At 38.2% G+C, this 15512-nt stretch overlaps 1 protein-coding gene across 4 annotated transcripts in view; it reads left to right on the top strand.

Moving 5' to 3' along the window:
- The window catches only part of UBE3D (ubiquitin protein ligase E3D), a 138472-nt gene that overhangs the window by 62006 nt on the left and 60954 nt on the right, over positions 1-15512 (top strand). The window contains exons 8-9 of one of the 4 annotated variants that reach the window (XM_075202695.1): positions 221-387; positions 2667-2787. In XM_075202695.1, coding sequence (XP_075058796.1) covers positions 221-387; positions 2667-2703 — 204 coding nt within the window. In that variant the 3' untranslated portion in view covers positions 2704-2787. Of the gene's footprint in view, positions 1-220; positions 392-2666; positions 2788-15512 lie in introns of those variants that run through there. The other 3 variants (XM_075202696.1, XM_075202694.1, XM_075202697.1) reach the window with 3 other exon arrangements.

The following is a 15512-nucleotide window of genomic DNA, read 5'->3' as shown; positions in this document are numbered from 1 at the left end:
TTTGATATATCAAATCCTCAATAGCAGAAATATTATTCAACTCGGGTTTTTTTTATAGTGCATGCACTTTTACATAACACAGTAGAATTTTTCATATACTATTTCTTTACTCTATTAAGTTTACACTAATTTGACTGACACTCTTAACTGCAGCACTACTCCTGCTATTTGAGCATACTGTATTTGTATTCTTATAATGAATGTTTGTTACCCCATATAGCTTTGGTTGTTGAACATAGATACATTATTGGTGGAATCGACCAAATCGGGACAAGGTAATTCCTACTTCTTCTCCGGAAATACATCCAGTGATTCAGCAGAAGCCCTAGAAGTTCAGAATGTTGCAAGGGTACTTTACACTCCATGCATTAACAAAAGCAACGCAGAGTAGGTAGATTTTCTTCATCATTACCTGAAAACTTGATTTTTGTGTATTGGAATAATACAGTATGATAGTATGATTTTTTTTTTTGTAATAAAAAATATTCTGTTTTTTATTGGATTACGTATGTCTTTATTTTATTTTTTCTCCTGCTCAGACCCCATGACAGCTCTAGCAATGGGTTTTTTACTTGGTCTACTGAGTAGAGACAGGAAGCCAAAAGTAAGCAGGCGAGTGCAGAAAGGCTTTTTTTTTGTTTTCTACGAGAGCTTACCTGCAGTGTTTCCCGGATGGATCTGGATGGTTCCGTTGTTGCACCTTAGAGGAATGATAACTGGGACAGCAGTGGATCCCTGAACATCAGATGGATGAATTACAAACTGCTCTGTCAGCCAAGCAAAGCATTATGGATGTGAGCGGGGCATTACTGTGTTACCTGAATGCCTCACCTATGTTCCTTCCGGGTCAAGCAGTGCATGTATTGGTGATGAAGCATGCAAGTAGCTAGGAAAGTGAAGCCTGCCTTGGTATTGCACTGTGTGAGTTGTAGCACAGCTGGCATTTATGCCTGACCCCCAAAAAAACTGTTAGACTTTTGTCCTTTTTAGTACCCCTTCAGAGTCTGTAGGAGAAAAGAATAGAAATAAAGCTTACTAACATTTTTGTGGAGCATGTGATAAGCTGCTAGCTAAAGACTACAAAGACGCTCTATGTGTGGACTGTAGTTTATTTCTCAAGCCAGAGAGGAACCAGTACAACCCCCTGAACAGTTTAAAAGTTTGGTGACTTGGATGATGTAATCTTCTTGTGTAATTAAAAAAAAAAAAAAAGAACTCTTGAACGCTTGTTAAGGGTTAGAAAGACCCAGGCCACAGCTGTTCTTGGATCCGAACGATATGTCAAAACCCTCCACTTCTGGGTCTTTAAATTCCCAGTTGGAATAAAAATACTCATTCGGTGCCTGACGTTCTAAGAGCTCTTTCTACAAGGGCAATGGCAACCTCTTGGGCACACGGGGCTCAGGCTTCAGTGGAAGATCTCTGTAAAGCAACAGGGTAGTAATTATTTAACACTTTTACTAGACACTATGTTCTGGATTTGTCTTCAGCGGATGCCCATTTTGGAAGGAGAATTCTTCAGGCAGTAGATCAATACAATTTTAGATGCATTGCCATGTCAGTGTTGGATTATTTTGGGAGCCCAAACTAAGATAGTACTGATTGGGTACATCCCATCGTTAGGGCTGCCGATATATATATATTTCAGGGACAGCTTGAGTTACTCGAAAACGCAAAAGGAAGGAGTCGTTGCACTGTATTCCCCCTTGAGGTGTTTCCTTTTCCTGTGTCTGCTCAGCTGACCAAAGAGTTGACCCATTGTTTGGGCTGCCATGTAGTCTTCAAGGAAATACTAACAGTAAACATAATTTTGCTTTTTTTTGTGCTACACTAAACTTTCTATTTTGTAAGACATTTTTTTTCTATCCAGAATGTCACTTTATTATTTATACTATGCTATACTATAATTACATTACATTTTGTACTAGTAATTTGGAGGTTATTCCTGCAATAGAGAATATTGCCAATTTCTAATCGGATGGGTATTGATATAGAATTTAGAATAATTTTCACTTAAAGCCAAGAATAGTTCTAAAAATAATTAAATAATTTACTCCTAAACATCTGCAGTTCTGAAGGGAACTCTTAACTATTAAAAGCTTTTTTACATTACTTGTACAGCATTTCACCAATACAGATTCAGTATATAAACATAACAGTGGTTAATTTTAACATGTCATATGTTAATTTCTTTCTATAATTCCTTTCTATATTTAGACAAGATAAATTGGACTTTAGATTTAAAGTTAAGCACATAACGGCTTTGCTTCGTATTAAAGTGTTCAAATTCTACTTACCTGTCAGGTGCTTTAAGGAATGCTTTTCTTTTATTTACTTTGTTTATTTGGTTATATTATGAAATATGTGCAGATGTGGTACATCTGCATTTTGCTGCACAATAATGAATAAAATGAATATAAACTTAGTGACAGACGGAAGCCAGGTAAATACTGGCATTCCTATAATTGTGTATTTTCTGCTTGCCTTTCTCAAAATTACCATTTGAATTGGTCTGTTCTCAATTCTATTTCTGCTATCAGTTTTCAAGAGCTCTATTTCGAGTCAATGGCCGTCAGGGTGACAAAAAAAAAAAAGCCTCCTCCACCAAAAAGTTTGAGCATTCTCTAAAAATGTATGTTTTCAAAATGGGTTTATTTTCATTTCAGAAGAATCTTTAGTTTGACAAGCCTCACAATGATTTAACACAATAGGCTGCTTAAAACCGCTTGGAATAATGAGCAACGTGAATTTCAATACTTCCTTAAGGCTAAACTAGTCAGCAGGAGCTCAAATTGCAAGGTAGACACTTTTATTTGAGTTCATATACAAGTGTAAATTTGTATGAGGCTACTGTAACGAGGCCAATAGGGATTTCAGATTATTTATTTAAACCCATATGAAGTGTAAACTATTTTCTTTGTATGTTTAGCAAGGCAAAGAAAAGATTATTCCAAGATGAATTTTACAAAACGAGTATCAAATAATAAATATTTGGTAAAATGTTCTCATTTAGATAATTATTTGGAAGAGGCACATTCAACAACTCCAGGATAATAGTCTATTTTGCATTCTGGGATTTTCCATTAATAATGGGGATTATGAAACATCAGCATTAGACTTCTAGCTGGAAAAAGTGTTGATATTTCCCAGCAGCATATCAGATCAATAAGATAAAGTATTATATTTCCTGTATAAATCCCTTATGCATAACGTTTAATACCTCTTAAGGATGCTTAAAATTCATTCTGATATTAAAAAAGCAGCACATAAGTCCCAAATGCTTAAATACAGAACTTTCACAAAACTTCTTTCTGCGCAAAACTGTTTTATTTATTCATCATTTTAGTTAAGAAACAAAAAGAAACAAATTAAAAGTACAAAGATATTTTTATGGCTGTTCTCTTCTTCTTATTGATAGTTTTTGTAAAACACACATAAATTACAGACTATTTCTCTAGAAAACTTTATTCAGGTTATTTTAATGTCGTATACATAGGTATTATGGCTAATGCTTTAAGCAGAAATTATGTTGTTTCCTGTTTAATTTCCAATTATTTTCTTAATCATTCCCTGTGGGATCAATGTTTGGCGGAATGTGCAGTGTGTTGTTTTTTATTTAATTTTTTTAAAACCCTGCTTTAATGGGGGATATTTAATATTGCAGTGCCGATATATAGTAACTCATATTAACCAAGTAGCTATTAGCTTTGAGCAATCTAGTGCAATATAAGACAATTAAATCAAATGTGTGATTAGCTGCCGTGGGTTACTGCACATAAGGACTATGTTATCAAGTAACCCCCTCCTTGAGAAATTACTGTATGGCGGGAATTATATCCGCAAATTCACTTTAGAATAAATAATGTTGGGTAAAAACAATATGTTGTGTAAAAGTTAAAATGTTTTCAGAGACCTCTTTGAGTGATGTAATAATAAAGGTAAAGTAAAAAGATTAGAACACTATAAAAATTATACCCCATCACTCCTAGCCCTTAGAACTTACCCTAATATAGGGCAGACCATACATGTCGGTAAAAAACAAATGACGAAAATAGGGGAGCACATTTAAGGTTATACAGATAAAACATGTTTTTTTAAAATAAGTAAATAAGTCCGCAAGTAGTGTTCTTACCCTCCTGTCTCATGATCCGGATATTCCTAGAAAGCCAATCAACTCAGGTCCCACAGTTGGTAAAAGATTTCTTATAAGGCATCCGGTGAATCAAGTTTTCTAGACAACTTTAGTCAATGCGATCTCTGGAGTGTTGCAGATGAAAGCCTCCCTGCAGATTATCCAATAGGTTGTTTGCAGAAAGACAATGTGTGAGCAGAGAGTAAGCAATTTTATCTTGAAGCTTGGAGGGGCATGGTAACTGAGAGATTGGATGGTAATTTGAGAGGGAGTTTGAGTCAAAATCTTGTTTTTCAGAATAGGAGTAATCACTGAGCACTTGAATAATAAAGAAACTTACCAGTAGGGAGAGAGATTACAGATTTTAGTTAGAGGTGGAATGAGCACAGGAGACAGGAATCTACTGATTTGTGAAGGAATAGGATCAAGAGGACAGGAGATAGAGTAGAAAGATAAAAAAAAGTATTTTCTTAATCTTCATTTGTAGGATCGAATGAAGAGGATACCATTTCTAGTCTGATCTTGTCAATCTTGTCTTTGAAGTAGGAAGCAAGACCCTGGGTACTTATAGTAGTCAGGGTTTGGGGTGAGAGGGTTGAGAAGATATTTAAGTGTGTTAAACGGGCATTTGGGGTTAGAAGCATGAGCAGAGATGAGAGATTGGAAGTATGTTTGTTTAGCGGTATCCAGAGCATTTCAGTGGGAGTGGTAGATAGCAGTATATGTAACAAAATCATTTAAGGTACGAGATTTACGCCAATGACGTTCTGCTTTATGAGAAGATTTTTGAAGATTTTGCTGGAGCCACTTGATCAAGGGCTGCTGTTAGGGTTTGTTGAAAAAGAGGTACTAACATATCAGGGGAGGAGAATGTAGAATTAAGAGAGAATGTGTTGGAGAGAGGAGGTAAACTGTTGAAGATAATAGTTAAGATTTGTGCGAGTATGAGAAAGCTTGGTAGAATTTGACAGTAGAGAGTTTAAAGTAGTGAAGGTGAGCTTGCAGCTGATAAGGTGATGATCCGAGAGGGGGAAAGGAGTGTTAACAAAATCAGAAACTGAGCATAGTCTATAGAAAACAAGATCAAGGCAATGGCCATCTCGATGAGTAGAGTATTCATCCCACTAGGCAATGCTGAGCGGAGAATGTTAGGAAGTAGTTTGGAAGCAGCATTTGAACATCGATTAGTAATGGGGACGTTGAAATCGTCCATGATTATGGAGGGGATGTCGGCAGATAAAAAGTGAGGGAGCCATGCAGAGAAATGTTCAAGAAATTGTTCAGCATGTATAGAGAATGAATTAAAAATCTGAATAGTATGTACTTCAAAAGATGCGAATGTGAGTGAGTGATGGGACATTTGGTAGACCTGTGTCTGCCTCCAGGTCTGGAGGTGTGGGTGAAGTGGACGCCACCATGTGAACGGCTGCAGGTGAGGCAGTGACTGATTCTGTGAGCCATGTTTCTGTTATTGCCAGAAGGTTGAATTTGTTGGAGAGAAATAGGTTGTGTATGGAGGTAAGTTTGTTACAAACAGAGCGTATACAGTTATGGCCAAAAGTTTTGAGAATGACACAAATTATTATTTTTCACAAAGTCTGCTGCCTCAGTTTTTATGATAGCAATTTGCATATACCCCAGAATGTCATGAAGAGTGATCAGATAAATTGCAATTAATTTCAAAGTCCCTCTTTGCCATGACAATGAACTTTATCCCAAAAGTAACATTTCCACTGCATTTCAGCCCTGCCAAAAAAAGACCAGCTGACATCAGGTTAGTGATTCTCGATAACACAGGTGAGTGTTGGCGAGGACAAGGCTGGAGATCACTCTGTAATGCTGATTGAGTTAAAATAACAAAGTGGAAGCTTTAAAAGGAGGGTAGTGCTTGAAATCATTGTTCTTCCTCTGTTCATAATGGTTACCTGTAAGGAAACATGTGCAGTCATCATTTCTTGCACATAAAGGATTTCACAGGCAAGGATATGGCTGCTAGTAAGATTACATCTAAATCAACCATTTATCGGATAATCAAGAACTGCAAGGAGAGAGGTTCAGTAGTTGTGAAGAAAAGTTCAGTGCGCCCAATTTGGTAAAGAACAATGCCTTTTCCAGTATGATGGAGCACCTTGCCATAAGGCAAAAGTTATAACTAAGTGGCTCAGGGATCAAAACATTGAAATTTTGGATCCATAGCCAGGAAACTCCCAGACCTTAATCCCACTGAGAACCTGTGGTCAATCCTCAAGAGGTGGGTGGACAAACAGAAATCCACAAATTCTGACAAACTCCAAGCATTGATTATAGACAAGAATGGGAGGCCATCAGTCTGTATGTGGCCCAGAAGTTGATTGACAGCATGCCAGGGCGAATTGCAGAGGTCTCCAAAAAGAAAGGGACAGCACTGCAAATATTGACTTTGCATAAACTTAATGTAATTGTCAATAACAGCCTTTGACATGCTTATAATTGTACTTCAGTATACCATAGCAATATCTGACAAAATATCTAACAACACTGAAGCAGTAAACTTTGTGAAAACCAATACTTGTGACATTCTCAAAACTTTTGGCCATGACTGTATTCCAATGGACACGTTTAAAAGTCTTTGAAAGAGATGGGAGACGTGATGAGTTTGAGGTTTGCTGGATACGGTAGTGTTCAGAAATATGTGTAAGGGAGAAGTGAAGAGAACCTGTATTAAGTTATATATCGCCAATTATTAGAAGCAGAGAGAGAAAGATTGGAAATATTATAGTGAGATGTGTGACCTTTGAATTTGTGGCGACCAGAGGAGGCTGTACCAGTTAGTGATTATAAATAGGAAAAAAGTTAATGAGATTTAAATAGAAGTGAGTGGAGTAATGAAAGGGTTACAGAATATTTAAAATAATGCACATTTGTTGAATTCTCCCTGTGAATCCTCGTTATGTTTAGCTTGTTAATGGCCCAATTTAAAACTGGTTGGACCAAAAACAACTGTAATGCCAAATAATGGATGTTGATATGTTTATGAGGTCAGTATTCCAGATGATGGTTACTATTGCAAAGGAAACCTGGGATGGACAGGCCACAACCTATAAAAGGTGTTTAGTAATTCATGTCTATAGTTGCAAAATGGAATTGTAGCAGACATTACCAGTCGTCATACATCATATTATTGCAGAAGCTGGTGTCAGGCTAAATCTTTTTATCCGAGGTTGAATTGGAAATCGTTGAATTAGAGGTGAAGAGGGAAAAAAAAGAACCTGGTGTAGTTGGTGAAAAGCCTTGTCATATAACACAGTGAGTGGTACCTTTTAAATCTGAGTTTTTAAAATTCTGCAAAGACTTTTGAAAATGCAGTTTTCCCAGAATTCATGTATATCTTATGTAGCCATAGCCATGTGTTTTCGGAGTGACAAAAGGATACTGGGACCTTTCCTAAAAAAGTAAAATTATACCAGAGAGATTATTCCAGTGTATTATATTGCGATTTGGCTTACATAGTGTCTCTGCAACATTTCAGAGAATTTTGAGACCATAGTCATTTGCATTAGCCTATCTTGACAATGTAATTAATCTAAACACTGTTCTGGTTAGGATTTACAGCAGATGCAAAAACAGGTTTTTTTTAATAATATTTTGGTTACACTTATGGCTGACGCATAATTAAATTCCAAATCAATGAAATTGAATAATTGGAGATCGGATTCAAATCTGTAGGACAAATTCAAGGTTAAAGGATTTTTGGAATTGATGTCTGGCATATATACACTGTAGGGGGAATTCAATTCCCCCCCAGATTAACGCCGTGCTAAACCTATTACCGTTAATACTGTAATTTTAGCCCTGTCCGCAGCTCAGCTCCCTGAGCTGTGAGTAAAAGGCTGGCATTGAAATTATAGTATTAACTGTAGTTACGCAAACTTCCCGTAATATCGGTAATAGTGCTCAGGCCGCGTTACTTTCTGCAGTTTTCTCCTCTATATGGCCAAAAGTTTGTGGACATCTGAACATCACATCCATACTTGTTGAACATCTCATTCCAAAGTCATGGGCAGTAATATGGAGTTGGTATTGCAGCCTCCATTCTTCTGGGAAGGATTTCCAGTAGACGAGAGCATAAGTGAGGTTGGGCACTGTTGTTGGGTGATAAGGCCTAGCTCGCAGTTGGTGATTCAATTCGTCCCAAAAATGTTTGATGGGGATATGGTCAATGCTCTGTGTAGGCCAGTCAAGTTCTTCCACACCAAATTCTGGAAACCATTTTTTGATGGACTTCGTTTTGTACACAGGGGCATTGTCATGCTGAAACAGAAAAGCTTGCATTCTCTCTCATATTAGAGAGCAGTCCCTCCCACCTTTACAATAGCCCTGGGTAGATATTGAGTGAGCCCTCTATGCTGTCTGCCCTGTTCAGATTTCATTTGGCTCCCCAAAGCGTTGAGACCTCATTCTCCTGAACCTTCGACCTCTCTCGTGGATGCCCTCAACATTTGGAACAGAAGCATTGGATCTTCCACAGACTTGGTCTCCCCCTTCCCGATTATTAATGTCTTACTCCTTTTAGTATCCACGCTGCTCCCTGACTTTGACATATCTAGTTGGACCTATGCGGGATTCCTTTCCCTTGCACATCTATTTGGCTCCGTGGGTGTCTGCTCCTTTGTGCAGCTACAGGATACATATAATATTCCATTCAAAGACTTCTATACATACTCGCGGATGCGGCATTGGATCGTGGACCTCCGCCATCCAGATCGTACAATCCACCCACCTCAGCCTATTCTCCATGCCTAATTAACTAGGGGTAATAACAGAGGCTGTATCACATTTTTAGTACCAACACCTTTCCTGCCTTCCTGACATTCCCAAGCGTATTTCCCAGTGTAAGTGGGCAGCGGATCTTAACATCTCCCTATCTCCGGCCAAACAGGCAATCATATATGACAATCAGTCTATGGTTTCTAAATGTACTAACCATGTGGAAATGTTATTTATGTTGCTTTTACTCCGGCTCGCCTTTAGAATATCATCCCTAATTATTCCAAATTCTATTGGCACAACTATGAAGCCATAGGCGATCTTCTGCATGTGTTCTGATCGTGCCCCATCATTCAACCCCTTTGTAAAGAGGTTTTCAACCTTACTCAGAAGGTCACCTCCATATCACTAACTCCAACCCCACTCACTGCCCTCCTTCACTTAATCCCCAACCAACATTATCGATGTTTCCGGGGTTATATTTTAGTGGCTGTTAGAGCAGCAATAGCACAATTCTGGAAGCCGCCATCTCCCCCTACTCTTCATAAAGTTATCTCTAATTTCAGTTTTCGGGTGGAGACATTATATTCCCCATATTCTATGACGTCCCCTAGAAATCACCGACTCACCCTCTCCTGATCCGGTTGTTACACCCTTAGTTCCTAGTTGAATCCATAATGTCACACTCGCTCCTGACACACTAATTGGCTACTGATGACATGTACTTACATATTGTTGTGTGGTTAGGTATTTATTGTTCAGTCTGCTCCTCACTCTGTACCCTTCTCCCTCTCCATTTGTTTCTGTACCCTCTCCCCCATACTTATAAAACTTTTAATAAAAAGTTTGTATGCCAAAAAAATAAACTGACATTTAACAATTTTTACTGCCTGCTGTAACGCTCATATATTTTACCTTCATAAAACAAGAATTTGACCTGTACCTTAGTAACGGTGGAGGAGAGAAAATGTAATATGACCTGTAGGAGGTAATCGAGAATATAGAAAGACTGTTTGTTCCTGTGTGCAACCACTAAAGAGAGTGGTCAGCGGCCTAGCTGTCCACTGTTAGAGTGAGACCAAGCAGTAAGGTAGTGCCATGAATGGGGGAGGAGGGGGATAAATGTTTATTAGTTTCTAATTCTGTATGCCGTGGGCAGCACGGTGGCTAAGTGGTTAGCACTTCTGCCTCACAGCACTGGGGTCAAGAGTTCAATTCCCAACCATGGCCTTATCTGTGTGGAGTTTGTTCTCCGTGTTTGCGTGGGTTTCCTCCGGGTGCTCCGGTTTCCTCCCACACTTCAAAAACATACTGGTAGGTTAATTGGCTGCTAAGAAATTGAACCAAGTCTGTGTGTGTGTGTGTGAGGGAATTTAGACTGTAAGCCCCAATGGGGCAGGGACTGATGTGAATGAGTTCTCTGTACAGCACTGCGGAAATAGTGGTGCTATATAAATAAATGATGATGATTAAAGCAGTGTTCCTCTTCCATCCTCCATGGCGGCCATTACAATGGGTGCAGTTTCTCCTCTTGCCCTGTGTTTTTTCTTGTCTCAAGTTGAAGTAAGAGAGGACAGGTAACAGTTTGTTATTTTCAGTGTACTCTACCTGCATTAGATGTTCCCATAGATGCACCGCTGGTGGTGCAAGCCAAGGAGGAGGGCTGGCTACCTGGGTTAAAGGATGCCAAAATGGAAGACCAGGCAGAGAGAACCTCTGAACTGCTAGTGGAAGCATTCTCTTTGGCATAAAAGCACCGCTGGCACCACAAAGGAGTTCCAGACATTGAAAGTGAAGCAAAGCAGCATAGAATCTGTGGTGCCTGTGACAAACCATTATTTACTGATTATGAAGTGGTCTTTTCAGCAGCATTTAATTTACAGCCCAATGAAGTAATACTCAACCCTCTTAGCAATTTAAGGAGCTGATAGATGATTAAATTATTTGTGACTTCAGAGGATATACATGCTAGGGATGAAAGAGAGTGCAAGGTCCCGGACAAGTACGGATTTAGAGGACAGGGGTTCCCATTTCGAACTGGATTACTCAGGCACATATATAAATCTAGTGGGATGAATGAGACATCAAGTTCCACTGCACCTCAGAATTCCCTCTTTGAGAAATGTACCAAGCAGTATCGGATTTAAATAATGAAGAATGGGATCAAGTGGAGCAGTCTCAGACTAACTGGAAAAGGTTAGATCACATATTTCTTTAAGTGATGAAGAGCCACAGAAATAGAGTTCAGTTTCAAAAGTGGATGCAAAAATAGCCAGTTTATCAGCCAGGAACACCATTCCTTTAAAAGACGGCGATCCTCGAAGAGATCCTATGGATAGGAAAATGGAAAGTTGTTTTAAAAGTTTTCATATTTCTTCTGAAACTATCTTGAATATGGGGGGTAGATGCAGTTTAAGTGAACTCTTCATACAGCGATTAAGGATATGCTTAATAGAAAACATTTGTGCGAAATCGTTAAAGTTATACAGAGAGGAATATATTTCCTTTGAGGCATGGTTGGATAATATGGCAAAAAGAAAAAATAGAAAACCTTCAGTGCTGATCTTGTCAAATACACACCTTCATAAGCAGTCATTAAACAGAGGATCTGTGATTCCCCAATTACATGAAAATTCGAAACAAATTGTGCACTGTGGTCAGAGTACAATATACACAAAACATTAAAAATGTGAATATCACAGGAATATTATACAGTTTAATTTAAAATTTAAAAGCATAACTACGTAAAACACAGCATTAGATTCAGTGATCTCATATCTAATATATTGAGGAACAAAAAATACATCTATTTGTAATGACCTTATTATGCAATCCATCCACACTTTAAAAATATATATGATCAGGAACAAAATAGTCATATCCAAAATTTTAACAATCTAGATTTTTTTTTTTTTAAAGAGATTACTTGTCCGTTCCAAGTATACATGCAGTGCGAGAATGGCTCACGTTTTGAATATGGAATTTATCAATCCAATAATGTAGCCATTTATCTTTTCTTTTCAGTATGTCGTTACAGATTAGATTATATCACTAATTGCTGCTTGCATAGCGCTGTTGGATCAATCCTCCTAAGTTGTCTTGGTCTTGAATTGTAAATGGGGCCAAAAGTCTTTTTTCCCAAATATGGTATATAGATTGTAAAGGCCAAAGCAGATTCAATCTTTACTGTTGAGTCCTCAAAACAAAGTGCAATCACAGTAGATAAAATTCCTGGGGGCCCAAATAAACGAAACAAAGTACCTCATTGTACAAAATAAAATACCTCTACCAGACGACAGATGCATCAAAATCCAGTCTATAGCTTGTCAATTACAAGTTCAAAATCCGATTACAAAATCAAGGAGTCTTTGCCTTCTAGGAAAGCTTACCTCTGCCATAGGAATTCTCCCTTGGGCAAGGATGCATATGCAAAATCAGTTAGACTCCTCAGTTAGACTCAGTGGAAGTGCAGACCAATATCTCTGGATCATGTCATTTGATTAACAAGGACTAGATTCTAGTGCCAAGCTGGAAGGCTAATCTCCTGGCAAATGTAGCACAGAATGCATTGTCACAGAACAAAAAATAATTACCCAGATTACTCTGTAAATGCAGTTAATCTGGAATGGATATCTCCTTTCATCCTCTTACAGGGAAATTGCCTCAAGGTATTATCACACAACAGGACTGTAGTCCTCTTCATAAATTGCCAACGAGGTACCAGGTGCAGCAGGACCATGATCACAAGTAGCAAAAGTGATGTCAGGGATAGAAAGTAATCTGAATTCACTCTGCACTTCATGTGGCGGGCAGACAGAATGTCATAGCTGATTATCTCAGCATATGACAAGTTCATAAAGCTGTGGACACGTGTGGCTAGGTACACACTGAAGAATTTTATCTACTTTTAATCTACAGAGTTTGTACCTGTGACTGAAGGTCTGATCGGTCGGACGATTCATGTGTACACACTCGATAGATTTACCTTCATATCTGTGCTCTTCATCTGCTCCTCTAGTCGTTTAGGGAATGACAGCACAATAGTCACTTATTCATTCATTCCTGTCACATTGATTAAAACCAGCTTTTTAAAGCTATCCACATGTCTTTACGATTTTCGTTAGCTTCTGTGACTCAAAATATTGTGAAACAAAATGTTCAGTCTCAGAATGAACAAACAAACTATTTTACCTTCAGCACTCTCTATAATAAGTTACCAGGACATGTTCATTGCCAGCATTGGCTGACAAGATCATTACTCTGTATACTCTATGGAGATCGTGATCATGAGTGCATACACACTACATGATCGGCAGGTGAATGGAACGAGATTATTTAACAGTACGACAAACCAAATGAAATGACAATCAGCACTTTGGAACGATTGTTGTTCATCGTGTGAGTATACACACAAAGGCGATAAATTGGCCGAGCTCTCGTTTATCGGGTGATTGACTCGACAATCACCTGGAAAACCTTCAGTGTTTATCTAGCGGTACAAGAGAGTTTGCCCACCCTCAAGTAGACAGAATGGCAATAAATGCCACAAAGTTCTATGAAGAGAAAGCAATCTCATGTACCTTTCAACTAGGTTATGGTTCCCCTCTGTTTTCTCTCAATGTTTACACCCTCATAAGATCAAAAAAGAAAAAGCTGAAGTTATGGCAATCTTTCCAATCTGTTACCACGGTTTGCAGTAGCTTGGGAAATGCTTCAGGAGCAACTGTGGCTTCTTCATCCAAATCCAAAAGGACCATCTTTGTTGACATGGCGATTAAGCGGTCATTGCTCAGAAATAAAGGATTCTCAGAGACGGTAATTGTCACCCTTCTACAGTCAAGAACAAATAATTCTTCAGTGAAATATTTTCAAATTTGGAAGAAATTCATCATGTTTTGTGAGCCTAAAGTGGATGCAGCTTCGGCTACTATTGTACATATTCTTGATTTTTTTCATGGTGGCTTTAGCCAACTCTAAAGATACAGATGTCTGAAATACACCTCAGATCGTGGTTATTATGCTAAACAAAAGGTAGCTCGAGGACAAGCCAACCCGCAGTTCTTACACGGCAGACGGCCAAATCCACAGAAATATTCATCTAATACATCAAAATTCCATTTTGGAACTATATTCAGGGGCTATTTGCACTGTGAGCATTTAAATCTCAACATCTTGTGTGATGCCAGCATTATAAGATTGCCAATATATTTTAATTTAGACAGAATAGCTACCAATAAAATATGTATCTCTAAATTACATTTCAATAGACTCCATAACCATGAATTTTCATATGTATATGAAAGTTAATTTATGTATTTATTGTTTATTCTTAGACATTAAGTGATCATATTATATGACAGGGTTGATTCACATCCATTTAAACAAATTGCATCTTTATCATGTCGTTATCTTATTAATTAATAATCAGTTGATGTGTATTTGTTTATTTTTTTTCTATACTGTATAATTGATAATAAATATCTTCTATATTTTATCTGGTGGTCCATGAGGTTTTTATAAGATATACTTTCTCTCAATATCTACTGTGGCAAGAGCCCGCTACTGCAGAAGCACACGCGAACAACAACTTCCTTTTTATGGTGCTTTATTGTCAGGATGGTAAATGTTTGACACCGTATACTTGTACAGCAATCATAGAGACCCTAAACACTAGCTATACATAGTCCAGCTCTCTCTCAGGACCAGCCAGCTCACCCAGCATTGGTCTCTCTGAACAAATGAAACATACAAGCTTTTATACATTATGCTCCTCCCCCAGCCTTAGCTTGATGGACAGGTGACACACCCACCTTCTCTTTAAAAGAAAACACCCATCACTGCCTCTGTTTGCACAACCAGACACGCCCTGTCTGTTTGCTGAGAGGAAGGATTTCAGATCATGTAAGTTTAACCAAATTTAAACTATTGCTTTTCATACATAAGTCTTCACTCTAGGTGCAGTAAATGTTTTACTGCCCTGCTTTCTCTGTATATTGCCAGCTAAATGCCTCCTTTTGTTACACTACATTGTTATTAATCGGTAACCTTTACCCAGGTTTAGCTCTGTAATCTATAGAATATTTTTTGTCATTAATCAGGAGGTAGCAGCCCCCTTTACAGCTGCTTAACCTTGTTGGCAAAGTTCTCAATTATTTATATTTATTTTGGGCGCCATTATCAACGGCTTCTTTTTCTTTGTTTATGGAGTTAATTCCTGCTATCACTATATCACTTTGTTTTCCTTCATTTTTACTGAGGTAATGGTCAGATTCTTGTTATAGGGGAGTTCAAAATATAGGTTCCATAGCTGATTGTTTCAACCGTCATTCAACTAGTGTTAATTAACCCAGGTCTTATAGCCCAAGAGGGAGAGCCCTAGTGTATAGCAGCACAAGCCTGGTAGCTGGTGGTCTCCCTTTTGTAGTGAAAACCAGTCTAAGCTGTCTTGTGCTGGGGCTGATTGAGGATTTAGAGAAGACATTGCTTTTTTCTTTTTTGTATTGCACAAAGCAGCATCTGTGGTCTGAGCAGAGGCAATCACTTGCAAGTCTCCGCTTTTCAGCTGCTTGAGTTTTTTACGTGAATCAAGTTATTGACAGTTGTCTCCATTCAGACTTTAGAGGCTGCCAGTTCG

This window comes from Mixophyes fleayi, chromosome 3 (assembly GCF_038048845.1).
Source record: "Mixophyes fleayi isolate aMixFle1 chromosome 3, aMixFle1.hap1, whole genome shotgun sequence".
Classification (NCBI taxonomy): Eukaryota; Metazoa; Chordata; class Amphibia; order Anura; family Limnodynastidae; genus Mixophyes; species Mixophyes fleayi.
The sequence above is the reverse complement of the archived record's forward strand: the minus strand, read 5'-3'. Positions and strand labels throughout refer to the sequence as shown.